The sequence below is a fragment of the Boleophthalmus pectinirostris genome, unplaced genomic scaffold, assembly GCF_026225935.1.
Source record: "Boleophthalmus pectinirostris isolate CB_2022bp ecotype Guang Dong unplaced genomic scaffold, ASM2622593v1 HiC_scaffold_18, whole genome shotgun sequence".
Lineage (NCBI taxonomy): Eukaryota > Metazoa > Chordata > Actinopteri > Gobiiformes > Gobiidae > Boleophthalmus > Boleophthalmus pectinirostris.
Window position 1 is genome coordinate 46,081,728 of NW_026571133.1, and position 23,326 is coordinate 46,105,053.

The window sequence follows — 23,326 nt, forward strand, 5'->3', positions numbered from 1 at the left end:
TGAGTCATGTCCTTTAATCCGACAGAAGTTGAACCACATCAGTGACACAAGAGCTGTTTTTTTCTTCGTTTAGTTTATGTGGTTTTAAGTTTCATTTCTGTGAGACTCATGCAAAGTTAAACATATTATAATGTCAAATGGGCTGATGTGGCTCTAGAGTGGTTATGGTTTATATGTCGTAAAGTTTAATTTATTTATGCAGATTAGTAGTGCAGATAGTAATAAAAATGATGTTCATCTTAATATAAAAACATTAATGATTAATCGATAATTGATCGTTAATTCTCCCGATGATTGATTAAGAAAATTTAATCGAATGCCCATCCCTGCCTTGGACATGTCCATTTCTTGCGTCCTGTCCTGGGCATCCGTTTTTTGGGGTATTTTTTAAGTGATGGAAAAGTCTGGGTTTTCATGATCTTTCATTGGACCATTAAATTGAGCGTCTCTTATGGCTCTCTGCACTCAGAAGGAGCGAGCAGACATAACGGTCGGTCAGCCTGTAACATGCCCAAGTGCAAATGCGCATTCAGTGATGACTTGCACAAGAAATTCTGTATTTTCTGTCCTGGTCGAGACAAGTGGGAGGCCATGTGCACAGTTTGTGAGGTGAGAGTAGCTCAATGTCGATGTCCCACCTCCCACCCCCGGTAAGGTGTCTGGATTTTCACGGAAAATACGGAAATATGGTCACCCTATGGAACGGAGCATTTTGAGCTTTGGAGATGTAGACAGACTAATAAGACTAATAAGAAAGAGTTAATCAAACATGTGTGAATGAAACAAAACACAACTCCAACTCTGTTTTTGAGGAGGAAACAATATTATACGTTAATTTCCGGACTACAAGACGCTACTTTTCCCTCACACTATCCTGCAGCTTAAACAACGGTGCAGCGAATAAATAGATGGATTATTTCAAGTGCTGCTGTCTGTGCGACTAACATGAAGTTGCAGCGCTCGCTAGTGATGTTGTCAGCACTAAAACAGTTTATCAGTGTGTGATAAAATAAGTTCTGATACTAAATGAACATTGATGAGGGGGATACGTCTTAATGACCCGTATGATTTAAATGTAGGTGAGCGTGTAAATGACGAGAAAAAACGTCTCAAACTTCAGGAGCCGGACATCCATCCCCTTATACCTGATCGATACACCTATCCCCGCCCCCAGGAGAGTCTGAAATCTGCTGAACTCCTACAAGACACTGACATGATACAGACAGTACAGAGGCTCTTTCTGCAGGGGACATCCACAGTAGAGCAAGTGATTGTCGTTTTCCTGCCGTGTTACAGGCACTGCTCAGAAAAAAGCCGGTAACAGTTTTTAATTAACAATTAAAAAAAAAAAACAAGTGCGGCCTGTGTACAATTTTTTTTCTTTTAAAATTTAGTTGATGCAGCTTATATTCAGGCGTACGGAAGCCCTGAGAGGCAAGAGAGAGAGAGAGAGAGAGAGAGAGAGAGAGAGAAAGAGGCAGGTCATCTGGGCTCTATTTTCCAAGTTTTTTTTCTCAAAAAAATAAAAATAAAAAATCTACAATTAAAAAAAATATAATTCTAAAAATAAATAAATAAATAAATAAAAACTATTTCCACAAAATTTGTATTTTTTATTCTCTTGTGTGAGTAAACTTGGGCTCAGAGCCCAAGTTTAGAAAAAAATTAATTTATTTTTTGAGTTGGTGAAAAAAAGAAAAAAAAAAAAAAAAAAACAGCCCAAATGACCTGCCTCTTTTTTTGTTTGTTTTTTCTCTCGCCTCTCAGGGCTTCCGTACAGGTGTGCTCAATAGTCCGGAAATTACAGTAATGTGTTTTAAAGCTCACAAGAGTCTTTTTGTGTAATACTGGACCAAAGAACCAGAGAAAACCAAAGAAAACATGTAGAAAATAGCTTCTGAACCATAAAAATAACCTGACTTTTCTTATCGGCGGGAGTAGAAGGGCCGGCCATGATGGTGTGGGCTGACGGCATGTGATGTGTGTGTGACTGGTTAATTGGGGCCCCGTGCGGCGTCCTCGGGCCCCTCCTCGTGTGTGACGGCCCCTCCGCTCTCTGTTATTAGCGTGAGAGTGATTTGGGCCCCCTCCCTGGCCTGACGCAGCCCGTGCTTCTCCGAACAGACAGCACCAGCTCCTGCAAAGAACCGCCCCCTTCTTTGCGTTCTGTGATGGGAGACGTTTTGTTTGATAGGCTGTGTTATTCTACAGAAAACGCACGATTTAGAAGTGAACATGATTGAGGCGCGCTGATTAGATAATTAGATAATGATAGGGACGAGATAGAGGCCATACTCGCTGTAATTGTAGCTTAGAGAGTTACAGTAGGAGATGTACAGTAGTTGTTATGGTAGTAGTTAGAAATATACACTTTAATACAGTTTATTGTTTGAGTTTTACATTTAAGAATAACTGAAATTATAATGTACACTTATAGTAGCTGGAGTGTAGTTTTAAAGGTCTTACAATACACTTTAAGTCATGTTAGAATGTTTTTAGCTCAAGAACCAGACCTGGAGTTGTGTTTTGTTTCATTCACATGTTTGAGTAACTCTTTATTATTAGTCTGTCTACATCTCCATAGCTGAAAATGCCCCCTTCCATCTTGTGATGTCATGAACCGTAGTTTTCAAATGAACAGTTACCTTTTATCTTAATAGAGACTGACAAATCCAGACCTGAAATCATCCAAATGATTCTAGTGAAGGTGTGTGGAGTTTAAAAACACAGTGGAGAACTTCCTGTATTACTATATGAGCACTGTCGGGCGAGTGACTTCAAAACTGTAATGTGTTATTTATGATTTACTGTCATTTTAAAGTATTTTGTTACATTACAATATTACTGTGTTTCAAATGTAAGGCATTGCACGACTATTGGAGCACTTTTAAGTTACTCTCACCAAATTAACTGTCGCTCCTTGTCAAATAACAATCAGTGAGCGAAGATACCAAACTTTTGCACCGCATATGGACTGAACCAGAACTGAACTAGAAATAAACCAGGTCTAAACCAGGACCAAACCAGGTCTAAACCAGGACCAAACCAGGATCAAACCAGGTCTAAACCAGGACCAAACCAAGACCAAACCAGGATCAAACCAGGATCAAACCAGGACCAAACCAGGACTAACCTTGGACTAGGACTTGGAATCTAGGACCGCCCCAAGAGAACCCCGAGCCTGTGGAGCAGAGTGTTCGCAAAGTGCAATCGAGGGTCGGCTGCGATTAGCCCCGTGGAGCGTGGAGTTCTGCATCGGCCCTTTCGCCCGCGGTCACCCGACGGTCTACGTGGGCGCACCTCTGGATCCATTCCCATTTTCGGAACCATAACGATGGCGTTTCACCACTGCTATCACAGTGATTTTAGAGAATTTGTAGGAAGAAAAACTAAAGACCCATCACTTCAGTCCAGGTTAAAATGCATTGTGACACGTGTTACTCACATTTGTACTGAGTAATATATGACCATTATTTTCCCTGTAAGGCCTTAACATTACTGCGTTACAGCAAAAACCAATGCAGTACAGTAATCCGTTACTTTTATAACACGTTACTCCAAACACTGCATCTGACATCACAAGGTGGAACAGGGTGTTTTCCATTTGAGAGAAAGAACTCAGCCTAAATCTAAAGAATCTGTGTGTTAAACATGTGTGAATGAAACAAAACACACCTCCAGGTCTGTTTGTGATGAGACACAGAAAATAGTGTAACATGGGCCTGTTAAGAGTAGGTTTATTACTACTAGTAGAAGCTTGGATTATGCCATTAATCCAATTTGATTGAATTTTGACAAAGATATATCACAAAATATTACTAAGAAACAAATCTATTCTTCCTCCACAGGTTAACATTTGACATTTCACTTTTAATGAAACAATTATGACTTCTATTTTGAAGCAAACCATTATAATGATAATTTCTTCCACAAAATTGAAGCGGCCCTAGTAGCAGTAGCAGTTATAGTAGTTGTATGTTGTAATGTAGTAGAAGTAGAAGTCTCAGTAAAAAACAGTTAAAGGCTCCATATTACACTATTTTCTGATCGATGTTCTAATGTCGTTTCCGCGTCACAAACAGACCTGGAGTTGTGTTTTGTTTCATTCACATGTTTAACACACAAAACCTGCACATTTAGACTCAGTTCACACCTTCAATAGAATCATTTTGATTATTTCAGCCATCAAATTTCCAGTTTTTACTAAACAACTAAAAGAGCTGTTTACTTGAAAACGACAGCTTCATGACATCATAAGGTGGAACAAAACACAACTCCAGGTGTGTTTTTGAGGAGATAACAGCATTATAACAGTTTAAAGTATAAATCTTGCTTAATAGAAGGCCTTTAAAATCCAACTGAAATTCAGTCTCCTTTTTAATTTTGCGTATATATCGTCAGTGTCAAAGAAATCATTCTGAAATCACGTAGTGTCTGTGGAATAACACATGTGAACCTATGCATGACACCGTAACTCTTCTCCCATCAGCTGCCTGTAGAACGCTCTAATGCCCTGTTCTTTTTTTGCTTTTTAGTTTTTTTTTTACTCTAAACTAAATAAAACTCTGCTTGTGCACAGAGGGACCAAGGGCAAAGACATCAACACCATCAAGTCCCTGCGAGTGCTGAGGGTGCTGCGTCCGCTCAAGACCATCAAACGACTGCCCAAGCTCAAGGTCAGACACACGGCTCACACGGCTCACACGGCTCACACGGCTCACACGGCTCACACGGGTCATGTTAATATGTTATGTTATGGCTGAAACTCGGCTCAGTGACTTTGCGGTGCAGATGTACAGATTTACAATGTTAATACGTGTGGTACTTGTTTGTAATATGTGTGACTAGACTCAAGAACTGAAGAATCTGTGTTTTAACAATACACATTTTTGCTGCTCCCCCGTCTGTGTTAAATATTGGCCGATAGAATGTTGGATTACAGAAATTACAAAAAATATGGGACGACTGGATGTGGTGGTTGGTAATAATAAAATTGTGAAACGAGTGTGTAATTAAGGAAAATTGTTCTGCACTTGGTCCATTCATGACGAACATGTGAGTCAGTATAGTCACATTTTCTTTGTGTTTTGGCCATTTTTAAGCAGCTTTTCTGTATTTTACCAAAACAAGTGACAATTTATGGCTCTTTACTGTTGGCAAGATCAAATTGGTCAGAAAATGGGGACATCTGGGCAGAGGTGGGACTTGTCATTTCTTAGACTCGAGTCAAACTTGAGTCACTATTTTAGGACTTGAGACTTGATAAAATGGACTAAGACTTAGGACCTAACTTGGACTTGAGGCCTGTGACTTGAGAAGACTGGATGCTTCTCCTAAAAAATATGTTTTTATAAAATACTTTTGTCTTTACAGTTGACAAATTTGGTGCTTAATTTTACAGGAACAAACTGGAACCTGTCCCTCCCACTTCTCTGTTTGTTACTTTGAATGGAAGTACTGTCATATGATATCTTCAAATGTACTACAGTAATATATAGTACGATACAGTAAAACAGAGAGAACTACATAGAACAGGGCTCTTCAACCTGTAGCTTGGGTTAGGTAGCTCTCTCTCACCCTCTTTCAAGTAGCTCGCCAAGGGAATGTGCAATAATTATAACAAAAACTGCACATAGGCTTAGGGAATGTGCAATCAAAACTGCACATAGGCTTAGGGAATGTGCAATCAAAACTGCACATAGGCGTAGGGAATGTGCAATAATTATAACTAAAACTGCACATAGGCTTAGGGAATGTGCAATCAAAACTGCACATAGGCTTAGGGAATGTGCAATCAAAACTGCACATAGGCTTAGGGAATGTGCAATAATTATAACTAAAACTGCACATAGGCTTAGGGAATGTGCAATAATTAATAGAACAGAAGAATGCAAGGGCCTGTTAAGGATAATTTAAGGGTCGTGTTGGTGCATCACTCGTGGTCATACTGGTCTCATATTTACTTTGTTTTATGGTGTTTGTTTATGTGCTGCTTTGTGTTGTGTTGTCCTGTTTTTTTGATAAAACATGTTACCCCCTGTCCCAAGACAAATTTCTCCCATGGGAGACAATAAAGGATTATCTTATCTTATCTTATCTTATTTCTGAATTACACATATTTTCCTGAATAACTCTAATTTGATGAATTAAATGCCTATTATTGTAAATCTATGATTTGGATGCCCGACTTTGTGCACTCATAAATAATGGTTTATATTTTATACAACTGTACCACATCCACAGTAAGCCATGGCACTTTATTTCCTGCAAATGCTAAAATTAGAAGCTCTCTGGAATTTTTGTCTTGTAAAGGTAGCTCACCCGAGGAAAAAGGTTGGAGACCCCTGTTTTGGAATATGATCCTTCCATTTCAGTGCAGACTTCATGATAACATAACTGTAATTAAGCACTTTTTAATCTGAATTCTTTTTATTCTATCCATAACGGTTCACACTAAAATCTTGTCAAGACATTTAAAAGGAAAAATTAGCAGTTCTACAACTCTTAAATAAATTGTCTTTTATATATATATATATATATATATATATATATATATATATATATATACCATGACTTTTAAGTAAAATCTAACTTAAAAATCATATAAATTGCAAATATATTACATATATATATTTGGTGTTTTGGTTTAAAGACTTGAATTGACTTGAAGCTCAAAGGAGACGACTTGGACTGGACTTGGATTTATAGGCCAGTGACTTGACTTGGACTTTCCTGTCTTTAACTTGGGACTTGACTTGGACTTGAGGTCCAAGACTTGAGACACACTTGAGACTTGCAAAACAACGACTTGGTCCCACCTCTGTTTAGAAGTTTAGATAATTCCACTCATCAAATTGTATCAATGTCACATAAAGTGTCATGATGAGGCACATACATGGACACATATTCTTCTTTACACATTACTGTACATTTGCTTTACAGTCCTTGATGCAGTCCTTGAGCTCTCCAAGGTCATGTGGTCTCTCTGTGAAGGACAGAAGTGACAGGGGCAGTGACAGGGGCTGGGGGTGTGAATGGGAGAATGGAGGAGAGGACTGAGGCAGATGGAAGATGACAGCTCTTTGTGATCTGGGCCCAGTGCTCTGATAGACAGAAGAACAGACTGAGAGACGGAGAGAGAGACAGACTGAGAGGATGACAGACAGGCTGAGACACACACACATGCACATGCACACACAAACACACACATGCACACACAAACACACACATGCACACACAAACACACACATGCACACACATACGCTCTGAGGCAGCTCCGAGATCTGACAGGGGCAGGCTGACAGGTGCACACAGGCTCACATGAGGACAGCCATGTTTGTTTGTAGAAGGATGAAATATGAAATGTACTGTTGGTTCTACGCACAGATTCTCCTCTAACAAATCATTATAGGATTGTCAAAAGTATGGAAAATCACATACTAATAGATATTAAAACTAGTATCAAAACTCATTTTTTGTAGGTATCGATACTAAAAAGTGACAGGACAGAGCAGAACCTTTCCTGAATGTCTTTACAATGATGTTGAGCCACATAGGAAGAGAAAAGAAAGTTCTACCATTTCATGTTGCAGATGACATTCTATTGAAATAATAGTTTTTTATAATTATGATTGTGGGATCGGAATCGGTTCCGAGTATTGAGTCTTTTACTTAAAATCAAAATTGGTGACAACAACATCTCAACGTGATTTACACAAATATGGCTGATGTTACTTAAGGTATAAGCCAGCTCCTACTTTTCTTAACCGCTGTCTGACATTGTTTTCAGGCGGTGTCTGACTCTTACTCTCTATCTCTCTTTTCTCAGGCAGAGTTTGTCTCTCTCTCTCTGTTTCAGACAGTGTCTGACTCTCTCTCTCTGTTTTCTCAGTTGGTGTTTGATTGTCTCTCTCTCTCTCTCTGTTTTCAAAAGGTGTTTGACTCTCTCTCTGTTTTCTCTGGTGGTGTTTGACTCTCTCTCTGTTTTCTCTGGTGGTGTTTGACTCTTTCTCTCTCTGTTTTCTCTGGTGGTGTTTGACTCTTTCTCTCTGTTTCAGGCGGTGTTTGACTGTGTGGTGAACTCTCTGAAGAACGTTCTGAACATCTTGATCGTGTACATTCTCTTCATGTTCATCTTCGCTGTCATCGCCGTGCAGCTATTCAAAGGGAAGTTCTTCTACTGCACAGACGAGTCAAAGGGCCTGGAGAAGGACTGCAGGTGAGAAAATCTCTGCTAGATGTTTAACAGTTTATGTAATGAATGAGATCACATTTAGTGATCCAGCTTTTAAACTAAAGAAAAACGACTGACGATTTGTTATTAAGCATTACTTTGAAATATATAACAGGGGAGTGTCAGAATATCAAAATCAATCGAGTATAGTATATAGAATATTTTACTGAATTATTTGATAAGTAAGTCTTTATTTATATAGTGCTTTTCACAGACATATGTCACAAAGACACTTTACAGAGCATTATAGACTCATGATTCTTTTTCTTCACACCCAGTGGTGGTAAGCTACTATTGTAGCCACAGCTGCCTGGGGCAGACTGACAGAAGCGCAGGTGCCATGCCAATTGGCGCCATCAATCCCTCCGACCACCACCACTAATGCTCACACCACTTTCATACTATGCAATGTGGGTGAAGTGTCTTGCCTATGGACACAACAACAGTTTTTGCAACTGGCGCCCCACTGTGGCTCCTGATTTTCCCAGTGTCTCCCATCCAAGTACTACCCAGGCCCAGCCTTGCTTAGCTTCTGAGATGGTACAGGATCAGGCTTTGACAAGCCGGTATGGCCATGTATCATGGTGTCTCGATTTTTGATGTTTGTTCAGAGAAAGGAAACATATTTATGTTTTAGTAGGTACAGTTGGTTTATTCTATATTGACTCTACACAGGTGCAGGTTTCACAAAGAAATACTGTTGTTAAAATGTATTTGGTTCTTAAAATAGTGATATATTGCAGAATACTGTGAGCAATATTTTCACATGTATCACCATATTGAGATAATATTGTATCGTGAGCCATGTATCATGTATTGTATCAAATCATGATCAACCTTGTGATTCGCAACCCTAATATATGAGTATTTTTTCCTAATGTCCTTTTTAATTTATAATTCCTTATGGATCAATAAAGTCTCAAAATGTTTCCTGGTCTGACTAGAAAGTACCTCCACCACACCTGCAGGAGCTACTAAAAAAGTTCCCAAAATCCCCAGTCCCCATCCCCATGTGTGTGAACATGTGTTGAAAGACGATTGGTATGAGGGAAAAAAAAAAAAAAACAAGTTTCTTTTTCAAATGATGCCAGAGCTCAGACTGACAGAAGCATATTTCCTTAAAACATAAATAGCCCAAATTAACCCTAATGTGTTTTGTAATGTGTTTATCCAGACTACAAAATAGCTTTGTATAAATAAGTTCATAAATAAGAAAATTATTCACCAAATATCAAATCCATGCTTTTTTGGTTTGCTCTTTTGTTGTTTCTTATTCCCCCTGCACACCAGATGCCCTTCCAGCCTCTTGTGCTCTTCTTTACATAGTATATCTATAGTATATCTGTGTATATGTGAGCCTCTTGTGTGTGTGGTCTCTAGGGGTCAGTTCCTGGACTATGACCGTGAGGACGTGGCCGCTCAGCCCAGAGAGTGGAAGAAGTACGAGTTCCACTACGACAACGTGCTGTGGGCCTTCCTCACACTCTTCACTGTGTCCACTGGGGAAGGCTGGCCGCTGTGAGTACTCCCAGTATACACTATACAGTATACAGTATACACTATACAGTATACAGTATACAGTATACAGTATACACTATACAGTATACAGTTTACACTATACAGTATACAGTATACAGTATACAGTATACAGTTTACACTATACAGTATACAGTATACACTATACAGTATACAGTATACAGTTTACACTATACAGTATACAGTATACAGTATACACTATACAGTATACAGTATACACTATACAGTATACAGTATACACTATACAGTATACAGTATACAGTTTACACTATACAGTATATACTATACACTATACACTATACAAGTACATGACTTTAAAGTGTTTTTTTCAAGCCTTAATCCATACAGTGTATTTTAAAAGTAGGCATTTGTGAGAAAAAGATAGACATTTATTTTGTGTGTGCAGACAGCCCAGACAGCAGTTCTGTTATGGTTCCACTTCACAGATGGGACTACAGGCTCATTTGAATTACTTTGTGTACTAATTGTGCTGTACAAATAAACTTGCTTTGCCTTGCCTTATGCTCTGAGCATACGGATGCACATAGAGACTTCTGTCTGTCCTGCTCTGTCGGTTTTGTTGTCTGTTCTGTTCGTCACTTGGTCCATCTCCTCACAACATGTGGAATCTTTGCACCAGAGCAGTACATGAGCTGACCACTGGGGGCAGCAGTGAACACTGCTCCATACTGGAATCTGAACTTTTAAAAAAGTGACTAGAACCAGCTGCAAAACAACAAACTGCCGTGGGCAGCGCCGTGTTTGTGTATTTGATGCTCTATTTCATCAGTTTGGTCTATTCTCAAACTGACTTTCATGCCCCCTGGTGTTTAACAGAACACAGACTTGACATTAAAACTTTTGGAAGTAGAAACACAATGACAGTTACAGCATGTGGAACACACGGGTCTGTTTATGTACGTAAGTGAAACAGTACTAACAGTTCTTTCTTCACTCATGGTTCAAAATTATGACCAGACCCTTTAATTATATTGTAACTAAATATATACAAAATGGCTTCTTCTGAGAGTCCAGACTTCACTGTGACTGATTAAACCCACATGACACTGAGAAGATGACCAACAGGAGGAGTGGGTTACAGGTCCAGTATTACACAAAATGGACTCTTTTGAGCTTTAAGCCATGTCAGAAAATGCAGTTAACTCATCAAAAATATACCTGGAGTTTTGTTTGACTCACACATATTTGACTAATCCTTTATTATTAGTCTGTCCCACCTTATGATGTCACAAAGCAGTATTTTTTAATAGAGATGGGAAATTCCAGGTCTGAAATTATCCAGATGTTTTTTAATGAAAGTGCATGGAGTTTAAAAACACTGCTCTTCCTGTATTACCACATGACATCACAAGTCATTATAACTGAGATCAGAAAAAAGAGTAAAATGGGCCCTTTAAACAGAAAAGCACCGAATGACTGTATGATCATGTCCACAGGTTCGGACATCATCACAGGGTCAGACTGTTTCTCAACACAAGATCATACTGTTACACGCTCCAGCCCTGTGTCAGCTAAAGTCCTATTCACACTCGATAAGTACAACATGGAGACGTCTGGCCTCTATCTTGACTCTATTTTACTGACACAGAGATTGAAAGAGAAAAGAAAGAGACAGAAAAACAACAACAAACACTGAGATGCAGATTCAGACGGGACTAGTATTATCACCGGACGTCTGTGTTTGGTAAAATATAGTTGGCCATTTGCAGCAGAATTTTGACTTTACAAATGACAAACATGGCACATTCACACAGGATTAAGATCTAAGATATCCTCCACTATTATTACAAATCACCTAATGTCCACAGGTCAAACTAATTCCATGTGAATAGAGTTTAAGAAAATAATCCAAAGTCATGAGTCCTTGAGTGTGTTTGTGTGATGAGGAGTGGGAGTGGTCACACGTGGAGGAACACACACAGCACAGTGAAGAATGCCTGTATGTGCGTGCGTGTGCGTGTGTGCGTGTGTGTGTGTGCGTGTGTGTGTGTGTGTGTGTGCGTGTGTGTGTGTGCGTGTGTGTGTGTGTGTGTGTGAAGGAGAAGTCAGACCTCTTCACATCACCCAAACCTACATCATCGTCTATTGTGTGGCTCTCATCAGCTTCAGCTCGACGGGAAATGGGAAACTTGTCTAAAGCAAAAAAAAAACTGAAAGTGAATATGACAGTTTAGACTACACATCTCACTAAAATATACTTAAGGAACCATATGTGAGATTCAATCAACTTGAGCTAACTGTGTCCCCAGAGATGAGGTAAACATCCTCAAATCAAATCTAACTTTTACTGAGAACAATTGTAATGCTTATCGGTCTGTGTACCATTTGTTCTTTTGAATTTTAACTAAGAACAAACAACTATAAACTAAGAAAACAGTTTGTTATTTCATTATTCTTTTTTTAGCGTCAAAAAAAACAAAACAAAAAAAACATTTCAACCTGAATTTCCAATATTTAATTAAAAGTTTATTTCAAATAACAACAGTCAAAAAACATTCATAGTGCTTATTACAACTGTGATATTTTATTCGTTTTGCTTTATGCATCAGTCTGTATGTCTGTGTCAGTGGATGTTAAAGGCTGAGTTAATGGCTGCCATAGAGATCCACACTAAATACATCAGTGTTGTTTGGAGCAGGAAAGACACGTGGAAAATTCCTCCACACTGAGGCAAAATGGAATGAAATGGAATTAAGATGTGCTCAGAAATGAGTATTTGAAGATTTTGTGAAAAACACAACCTCAGACGTAAAGGATTGGTTCTGGATGCAGAGCTGGACAGAGCTGTAATGGGCTCATTTTGATGACAAACATGTCATCTTCTTTTATAGTGACACATTTTATGTATTTTATGTAAAATTATGATAAATATTGACCACAGGAAGTATCTGCCAAACCAAACCAAGTCAGAATTATAAAATCATGAAAACCTGTCAAACTCACTAGAAAAACTAGAAATGACTGAAAGTGAGAATATGCAGATAGTGGCATGGCTCTTCATACATCTGACAATTGGCAATTTCTTCATGTGATGGAACTGTATGCATTTAATTATTAGAGGAATATTGACGGCGTCTTCATGAGGACTGCACTGCAGGGCTGAGCTATTACACACACAGTACACACTTATCCATTATTACATTTAACATTTAGCACGCCTGTTTTTGGTTCATTAGAATGTATATTGCATTTAAAATCTTTGAAAATACGCACATTTTATGAAGTAATTTTTTTATCTTTAAATAAATAACATGTTTTTGAATCTTAATAATCAGAGTCATTTAACACAACAAGAACAAAAAACACAATTTGACACAATTGGATCAATTTAAATTTAATACAAATTCAAATGACCTAATGCAAACTTTATTAAAGCTCAAATATTATAATATTTTCTGATCAGATTTTCTGTTGTGGTGTTTCCTTATCACAAACACACCTGGAGTTGTTGAACACAAACTCTGTATATTTAGGCTGAGTTCTGCTCTCAAATTGGAAGCACTCTGTTCCACCTTGTGATGTCATTAAGGTTTAAGGTTCTTTATTTGTCATTCAAGCATGCGAGAAAAGCACATGACAGAATGAAATGCACTCCCCAAGGCCCAGTGACCCAGAGAGAGAGACAAAAACAATAATAAATAAGCACTATTAAAAAGTAAGTACATCAAAACAACAACATTTAGCAGTTCCAATAGACAAGTACAAGTAAAACACAGTGTCCAAACATGGGCACTTGCAAGTTGTGACTTGGACTCGAGTCAGATTTGAGGACTTGAGACTTGACTTGATAAAATGGTCTAAGACTTGGGACTTGACTTGGACTTAAGACCTGTGACTTGATGCTTCTCCTAAAAAATATGTTTTTAGAAAATACTTTTCTCGTTACAGTTGATGCATACAGGAACAAACTGGAACATGTCCCTCCCACTTCTGTTTGTTTTTTTGAATGAAACTGAAGTACTGTGATATGGTGTACTCAAATGTACTACAGTATATACAGTGCAATACAGTAATATACTGTAATATACAGTACACTCCATAGAACATGATTCTTCCATTTCAGTGCAGACTACACAACAAAATACATGTTATTAAGCACTTTTAAATCTGAATTCTTTCTGTTCTGACCGTAATGATTCACATTAATATCTTGTCAAGACATTTACAAAGGAAAAATTTGCATTTCTACAACTCTTATATAAATATTCACTTCTACAACTCTTATATAAATATTCATATATAAATACACCATGACCTTTGTACAGTTTAGTTTAAAATTCATATAAATTGCAAAAACCAAAGTTATATTTGGTACTTTGGTTTAAAGACTTGAAATGACTTGAAGCTCAAAGCAGACGACTTGGAAGTGACTCGAGACTCGACTTGGACTTACCTGTTTTTGACTTGGACTTGACTCGGACTTGCGGTCAAAGACTTGAGACTTACTTGTGACCCACCTCTGGTAGTGTCTTTATGATCTTAAAATGTTCATATTAACCCACTCTACATGATCCTGGGTTTTTTATTTTGCTATTTTGTCTGTAAATCAATTCCAAATGTAAAACTCAGCTTCAAATTCACCCCTATAACTGCTAGCCTTTATGAATTTCATTTGGAGCTGAACACCACAGTCCTTCAGTCCACTTCTGTATACAGTCTGTGGCTCTCCCTCACGCGCCGCTCTGCCTCTGTCCAGGGTGCTGAAACACTCCATGGATGCCACCTATGAAGACCAGGGTCCCAGCCCGGGCTTCCGCATGGAGACGTCCATCTTCTACGTGGTCTACTTCGTGGTCTTCCCCTTCTTCTTCGTCAACATCTTCGTGGCTCTGATCATCATCACATTTCAGGAGCAGGGGGACAAAGCCATGTCTGAGTGCAGTCTGGAGAAAAACCAGGTATGTGGAATTACAAACGTCACTATTAGGCAGTACAGCTGAACGTTTGGGGAAAAATATATAATTCAGGTTTCTAGATTTGTGATTTATGTTTTAATAATGGAATTCTGTTGAAAGTTCACATTAAAGCATCTATATTACGCAAAATTGATTCTTGTGAGTTTTAAGCCGTGTTCTAATGTCATTACCTCCTCAAAAACAAACCTGGACTTGTGTTTTGTTTCATTCACACATGTCTGAGTAATCCCACATTATTAGTCTCCAAACCCTCGGGAGGTGTTCTGGGAAGCAGGCCCCAGGGAAAACCCAGAACACGCTGGAGGGACTATGTCTCTGGGCTGATCTGGGAACGCCCTGGAGTCCCTGGAGGAGCTGTAGGAAGGAAGTCTGGGAGGCTCTGCTTAGACTGTTGCCCTCTGAGACCCAGTCCTACATAAACCAAAAAAAAAATGGGTGGATTGAAATGGATCTCTAAAGCTCAAAATGCTGTGTTCCACCTTAATGTTTTCTGTTTGAGAGAAGAACTCAGTGTAAATATGCAGGGTTTGTGTGTTTGTGTTTGTCTGGTGAATTAAACAAAACACAACTCCGGGTCTGTTTGTGCTGAGGAGACAACATTTGAACACAGATCAGAAAATAGTTTATTATGGGCCCTTTAAACTCGACCAGAAGAATTGACAAAAAGAACTGATAAGCTAAGAACATGTTTGTACAGACATGGAAGCCATGTGCTGCCCATCAGTTCACCAATTAAAAAGGGATGGCAAAAACTCTCAAAACTATTACATATTTGTGTGTATCTGACCCAAACTGCACTCACAAACAAACCAAAACAACTATTTATACAGAACAAAATACTGGGAAACAATGTATCTCTATAAAGACACACTCACCTTTTGACTTTTTTTTTGAGTTACAGCTATGTACATGTGTATGTGCACACTCACTCTTCCTTTCTACTGCTGCTCCATATAAACCCTTATATTCTAAATGAAATAATCAGGAAGTAAACATTTTGGTTGGCTCCATTAACAGATTAACTGACTTCAGTAATTAAGTGGACAAAAGTAGAAAAAGAGTATGGAGGTATTCCATCGCAACTAACACACCCTAAATGTTCTCTGCATGATCCTGAGGTTTTTGTTTCGCTATTTTGTCTGTAAATCTATTTTTGTTCCTAATATAGAACTCAGCTCCAAATTCCCCCTTATACCGTAATTTACGAGCTATAAGCTGCTACTTTTTTCTCACACTTTGAACCCTGTATCTTATACAATGAAGCGGCGAATATATGGACAGATTATTTGTTCATCAACACAGTGGATGTGCGCAGCCTGAGTGCAGGAAACGCCCCTGTCTGTGTGGTTCACATGAAGTTGCAACAATACCTAGAGCTGTTGTCAGCACTAAAACAGTTTATCACCGTGTGATAAAATGAGTTATGATACTAAATGAATAATGAGTTGGATACGACTACTAGCCTGATTCATCAGCTGGTTTCACTTCGTGGAAACCGTCTGACCTCGCAGCATTCTCGTTCACTCGACGGTAGGCGGGTACTTTTTTATTTAACCAATCGCTGCTATTTGGTCGTGATGTATGTAATGCGCTGGAACATCCAGTGGTGTCCAAGTAATCGCCACCACACCAGCAAACAAAGCAGAGAGTGAACATATCTGTCAACGATTATTGTTGTTTCTGTGAGGTGAATTTGTGAATTAAAAGTGCTATGAAAAATGCAAAGTTTGTATTTGACAAAGGAAGTCCAGAGGAGGAAAGCGTCTGCAGTCGGTTATCGCAACTCGAGTTGGTTCAGCTCTTCACAGATTGGTCGGTGCGCGGTCTACAACTTCTGGGGTTTTTGAAAACTGTCTAGAATGTTCTATCATGAGGAAGACAAGCCGGTAGCAGATCCTCCACTAGAAAAGTTGCGCAGTGCATCTTTAATACACTATTTGTCCATTAAGTCGATTTATTAAGTCTATTAAAAGTGTAGCCGCATATTATGCTCATAACAAAGAAAATAAATGTTCTGATGACAACACAGCCAATATTTATGTCATTGTTTGTCCGACTGTGTACCAACAACACCTGTCCAAAGTGTGTGTAGCTGAGAGCCTCTTGTAGCCCTCCATATCTGCTCCTGCGCTCCTCTAGCCTCTCCACCTCCTCCATGTTTGGACACAGCGTGGTTTGTTCAGCCCGGCTCCTCTCATCTGGACTTCACAGGGACTTGCTTAAAATCGCTCCCCTTTTGTCTCGAACACTGGCCCTCGATCAGACGCCTGTAAATTGCAACCATGTCTTTTGATATCACAAAACGCTCTGGATTACAAATAGTGTACCATTGTCCCAGCGCTCTTTCATGTTTTAAATGTCTGTGTTAGCGGGGTAGGGCATGGCACAAAGGCCACACTGCAAAACTAGTGTAGATTAAGGGCGCTCTGTCTGATTTTTACTCTCTGAAAAATGTGAAAACAGAACTAGTGCATTTGAAACAGTTTGCAGTGGTCCAGAGTTATTCCTCACTTACCCAATGCCTTGTGAACGTGCAAATGAATATGGATGCTGGTATTGGATATGTGTGCCAATACTGAAAATGTAGCTGGATCGGATATCGGCTTCCAAATATCGATTATCCTGGTAGGACCTATAAATGTACTAAGATCATTCGCTGGTCGTAGTCAGCCCAGAAAGTCTGATAATGTAGAATATAATATTGAAATCAGTATCTGAATTGGAAAAGCGAAATCAGTGCATCCCTACGAATTAGTCAACATGTTTATGAGAGCTTTTCACCACTTCGACCAGAGCGGAGGTTTGCTGTTACAGTAAAGTAACAGTAAGTAAGGCTACGTTCAGACTGCAGGGCTTAACGCTCAATTTGGAATTTTTTTTGTGAAATTCCATGTTTTTGCGAGGTCGTTCACATTTCCAATTAAATGTGACTTGTATGTGACTCCAGTGTGAACATTAAACGGCCCAAAAGTGTCGCGCATGTGCACTGGAGACACGACGACGTCAACCACAGCGAGCGTCTCTGTGTTTACAGAAGTTGTCCAAACGTGGACGCAGCATTGAGCACCTGGAGATTTTAAAGTTCCTCTCGTACCGGAGCCAGAACATGAACAACTTACTTGTTTTAAGGAGGAGATTGAGAAGGAGAAGGACGAGGTTTTTGACCGTGGTGTTTTGTGGGGCAGCGGCGTCCGTTGAAAGGAACGTGTGGATGTGGAGACGGAGCCAAGAGTGGTGAGTGGAGATGTGCTTCACTTCAGTGACACGGAGTTCATTAACAATTTTCGCTGACTTCAGCACAGAATAGTGACGTTTGTGGTTTGTTGATAACGTGTAGGTGGATGAATGCACTTTGGCCGTTCAGACTGAAGTCACATGTCAAAAGATCAGATATGTATCGGTTTCAGGAGCACATATCCAAGTGTCCTGGGTCACATTTGAAAAAATCGGATCTGTGTGGTTCAGACTGTCATTAAAAGATCAGATACAGGAACATAGAGGCCAAAAAATTGGATTTGGCTCACTTCAGGCTGCAGTCTGAACGCTGCCTCTGTACCATGTTTTTCAGAATATAAGTCATTCCGGAGTTTAAGTCGCACCAGCCCAAAAATGCGTCATGAAAAAGAAAAAACATATAAGTTGCACTGGACTATAAGTCACACTTTTTGGGGGAACATTATTTTATAAAATCAGAGACCAGGAACCAACATTTCATCCTGAAAGGCAAGTTCTAGTAATAACAATAGAATAAAGAAGAACAGGCTGAATAGGCGTCCAGTTAATGTAACATATGAACAGTTCTTCAGATAATTATGGCATAAACAACAGAACAGAACAAGTTTACCAAACTCTCCATCTCACTCCAAATCACTAAATCTATTGAATCCACTGAATTCTTCATCCTCTGTGTCACTTCTGAGCAACTCTTAAGGTGTTACTGAAGTTCAGGCTTTGTCGATCCATCCATTGACTTCAGGAAAGTTTCATGGTGCACTTGCTCGGTTACCATGAAGCTGTGTTCTTCATTCCCGCTTTTCTCCAGTCTCTCACAGGTTTCTCTCTCACTTCAAACTTTCTTTCTGCTGCTCGATTACCATTTTCTGCTGCATATTTCACTATTTGCACTTGTAGGCCAATGGCTTTTTCTGCAGGAGACATGCGCAGAAAACTGATACACTAGAGCTGTCCTTCTGAAAAATGTAATCTAAAAGTCACACTGGAGTATAAGTCGCAGGAAACTCCCAAAACCATGAAAGAAGTGTGATTTATAGTCTGAAAAATAGGCTAAGTATAAAAAGCTTTATAATTAGATGCACACAGCAAACTTGTTTTGACCTCAAGAGCCGTTGGCAAATTTAAACGCCAAGTTCGACTATCCAGAATTAACATTGTAGATATCAACAACGTCTTTCGACAAGGCATAATTTCATTTTGGAAAGTGGGAATTGTCATTTGAGAGATCTGTAATGTAATTTTGACTAGACGAAAGGACAGGAAAGGATATCTCAAACGTCATTATGACATTATGACACAGAAAGGACCATGTTGTCTCTAGCTACTCACAGTGCACAATCCATCCAAAAAAAAACATTTGTCCCTAAAGCTCAACAACCATCAGTGTTAAAATGTGTTTTTGTGTTGTAATGTAATCTTCAACGAACATTTCACTTAAGTGCATGAACAAAAAGAACCTAAGATGCATTTTGGTGATCTTACAGATAAATAAACTTTCCGTTTTCCGGTGCCAAATGCTCCTGCCTAAAGTGGGATCATTTACATACAGACTCTGCAACATCATTTCTCCTTGTCAAAATTCAAGAAATCTGTAATTATATTTTGACTAAGCACAATGAACTTTACAGACATCTCCAATTTCTGATGTCTCTAATCAAAATTCATCACAACAGGGGTCCAACCTGTAGCTCGGGAGCTACCAGTAGCTCTCCACCCCCTTCTAAGTACCTCTCTAAGCTTTCTGAATTATGCATATTGCGCTGAATACGTCAAATTTGATCGATTTAATGCTTATTTTCTTTGTAAATATATAATTTTGATGCCTAATTTTGTCCACTGATAACAAGATAATCAATATGTTTTATAGACATCTAAGTGCACCTCATATTTGGCTTACCGTGGCTCTTATATTTACAAAATTTCTGGGGGTATCGATTTTTATGTGGTACACGGCACTCAAGAATCTGTCAGAATGTTTTGGTACGACTTTGGTAAATGACGAAGCAGGATCGCTTCATGGATTATCGCAGCATTATCGTTACCGTAGTCAGGAGCCAGTATGTATGACTCCGCGAGGAGAATGTGCGCATTAGGACCGATAAAGACCCAAAATGGCACCTGTTAAGAGACATGTTTACGAAACAGAATTCAAACTGCGCAGAGCTCCGCGCTCCACGGGGCCCGCGTGATCGATTTACAGACGGCCTGCTCTGCTCCGTGCACGGAGCAGCCTGCTGGTTCGGTCCTCTTTCAGTCTGTATGCGGCGAAAAAATTCGGCATCTCGATCGCTGTTTCTTCTGGGACGCGCACTTCTGCTTAATGCGCCTCATAATCAGGTGCACCTTAGAGTCCCAAAAATCTCTCTTATGTTGCTTGTTACAGAATGTTGTGTAGGCACCATAAAAACATAATAGTGTAACATAATAACTACACAATAACAACAACAACGGCCATGATGATGACTAGAATAGTAATAGTTCAAGTTTATCTATAGCACATGATCAGACATGCTGCATAATAACACTGTCAGTGAACTGGTGGAAAACCAAGTCCATGTGCACTGCACTTTGTGTAGAGTGATTAAAAACTGTAAGGATTGTCATAATTGTATTATAATTTCCTTTATTATATCTTAAAGTGGCTCAGAAATAGACTGCATTTTGTCACAGCAAGTGCAATTTTGTCCAACACACCAACAGCTTTCTCTCTGTCTCTTTCTCTCTCTGTCTCTATCTTTCTCTCTCTTTCTCTGTCTCTTTCTCTCTCTGTCTCTTTCTCTCTGTGTCTGTCGTTATCTTTCTTTATCTTTCTCTCTCTCTTTTTCTCTGTTCTTTGCACACTGTTCTTTGGTTGTTTGATTTTTTTCCGTAAATGTCAGCACCTATTGTTTGGCATGTATGTTTTTTTTTCTCCTCAAGTTAATTGTTTTCCAATGATGAAATTTCTGAGTTGCCACTAAATGTTTGTATATTATGAGGTGATTGTGTGGAATGGCTGCACTGTTGCCGCACGCTTCATTGTCGCGCTGCCACACTATGGCTCTATATATTTTCCTGCTTTTTTGTCCTTGGCCAGTCACATCCCTGAAAATGACAATTACAGACTGGAAGAATGTCATTGTGGATATCTGAAATTTTCTTTTTGACTAGACAAAACTGAGTTACAAATATTTTTAATACGTATCCATCTTAGAGTTTAAATGAAGACTTGTTTAACAGCACAATCAGCTCACCTAATATTGTTCCAACCAAGTCAACTTTTTCTTCTGAGTCTAAATGCCGCCACACACTACAGGATTTTTCAGCCTTAAACGATTTGAAAACATGCAACAAAAAGAGAACACCACAAACACGAGGAGAATCTTATAAGACTTAAAATCTCTGATGGCAAAGACTGCAGAGGGACATGTCTGCAGACCACAGGATATAAAGTTGTGAGTGCGATCGTGTCAGTACAGTAAAATCACACACTCTGAGACTCTTAAGTGTTCAAAAGATCAGAGCTCTGCACTTCTAGTTTAGATACAAGTCAAAACTGTGTTTTTATTTGTGAAATGTGGTGCAAAACTTCAGATACAGGATTTTTTCAAACATAAAAGATTGGTAGTGATGGGCGACTGGAGCCTCAGTCACAATATTGTCTCAAATGGTTGGACGTGTCTGAGGCCTTGGAGAAACACTGACCTCTAGTGGACAAATTTAACCATTGTCACGCAGGTGTCTCAGCATCGATGAAGTATTATTAGTGTAAGACAATACTTGTGTGCAGAGCGACACCGTACCTAACAACAACAATAATAATGATGATTTAAAATAATATGTAAAGAGAAACATAAAGAACATGCTGTAAATAAGAAAATAGGTGTTACCTTGTTTAGTGGAATTAGATCAAAGTGATCCCAAACCACGGATCGCTTGTAGACGCCATCGAAAATGAAACAAATGCCAAAAGTCGCCAAAAATCACCAAAATCACCACTAATGTCACACAATCCTCCTCACTATCCAACATTTTCAAGAAATATTGGTGCATCTTTTAGACTGTAGCAGTTTAGCGCTTGTCAAACCACAGAAGTGCGAACCAATCGCAGAGCGGAACATTCGCCGAGCCAATGAAACGCTTCGATACACTGAAGCGATCGACACGGAGAGAGAAGCAGTAGGGGGAGGGACTGACACTTCCACACTTTGGTCACGTGAGCGGCTGCTGGGAGACGAGCTCCGAGGCAGTGCTTCAGAGCAATTTGTTTCAGAAAGAACGAGACGTGCTCCAGAGCTCCGACTCATTTGTCCATCACTAAAGATTGGAGAAGTCCACAGGAAGTAGAGTCACTGTCACTAATCTGCAGCTTCACCTCGATCCATGCGCTGTGTGGATGTAAACAGACACACATGAGGAACTACTCCCACCTTTTTACTTTTAAAGAACACCTCAAACTGGATTAACAGTGTGGTTTTGTGGACTGGATGTCGTTATTTGAGGATATTTTCTATGAATAATGTGGATGAGATGCTGCACTTTAAATTTACCACTTTACAAGAGTTGAGAGATAAAGTCTTCTCATTATTTTCACTATTTCCTGAGTTTGTATGTCACTCCTCTGCCCCTGACACTCTGTTTTTTTGTCTGTTGCCATAGCGTTGCTGATGTTTGGTGGTTATGATCTGACAATGTTGCCACACACAAAGACAAAAAGTCATGTCAGATTCTCCTGTAGTGTGTGCTGGCTGTCTAACAGAGTAGTGATTTCAGTTTCAGCTTCACACCCCAAGGGGAATGTTAATGACATCAGCTCAAGTATCAATACAGTTTTTCCTTGTGCTCGAGACAGTTTGTGGTGCAGATTTCCCATGATGCCTTGTGTCTTGTTTCCAGAGGGCCTGTATCGACTTCGCCATCAACGCCAAACCCCTAACGCGCTACATGCCGGAGAACAAGCAGTCGTACCAGTACAAGCTGTGGAAGTTTGTGGTGTCTCCTCCCTTTGAGTACGCCATCATGACTCTGATCGCCCTCAACACCGTGGTGCTCATGATGAAGGTGAGAGACGTGGGGCCGGAGCTGGGTGTGGCCCACTGCAGGGTTACAAATTACGCCTGGAGCATCTTTAGGTCTTTCATTGCTTATAGCCGGGTGTCTAAAGGCATCATAACATCCAGCTGGTCTAGTAAGATATAATGGAGAAGAAGGGAGGTAAGTCAAATTAAATGAGTTATCATATGAAGATTTTTGTAGTATATTACACAAACATGACTCTTGTGAGCTTTAAGTCATGTCATAATGTTGTTATCCCCTCAAAAACAGACCTGAAGTTGTCTTTTGTTTCATTCACATGTTTGAGTAATTCTTTATTATTAGACTGTCTACATCTCCAAAGCTCTAAATG

General features: G+C 39.4%; 1 protein-coding gene across 1 annotated transcript in view; it reads left to right on the forward strand.

The window, feature by feature from the left end:
- cacna1bb (calcium channel, voltage-dependent, N type, alpha 1B subunit, b) overlaps positions 1-23,326 on the forward strand; it is a 397,100-nt gene that overhangs the window by 300,430 nt on the left and 73,344 nt on the right. Inside the window, exons 30-34 of the mRNA XM_055153227.1 lie at positions 4,580-4,676; positions 8,058-8,218; positions 9,614-9,751; positions 14,487-14,688; positions 22,816-22,980. Coding sequence (XP_055009202.1) covers positions 4,580-4,676; positions 8,058-8,218; positions 9,614-9,751; positions 14,487-14,688; positions 22,816-22,980 — 763 coding nt within the window. The remainder of the gene's footprint in view (positions 1-4,579; positions 4,677-8,057; positions 8,219-9,613; positions 9,752-14,486; positions 14,689-22,815; positions 22,981-23,326) is intronic.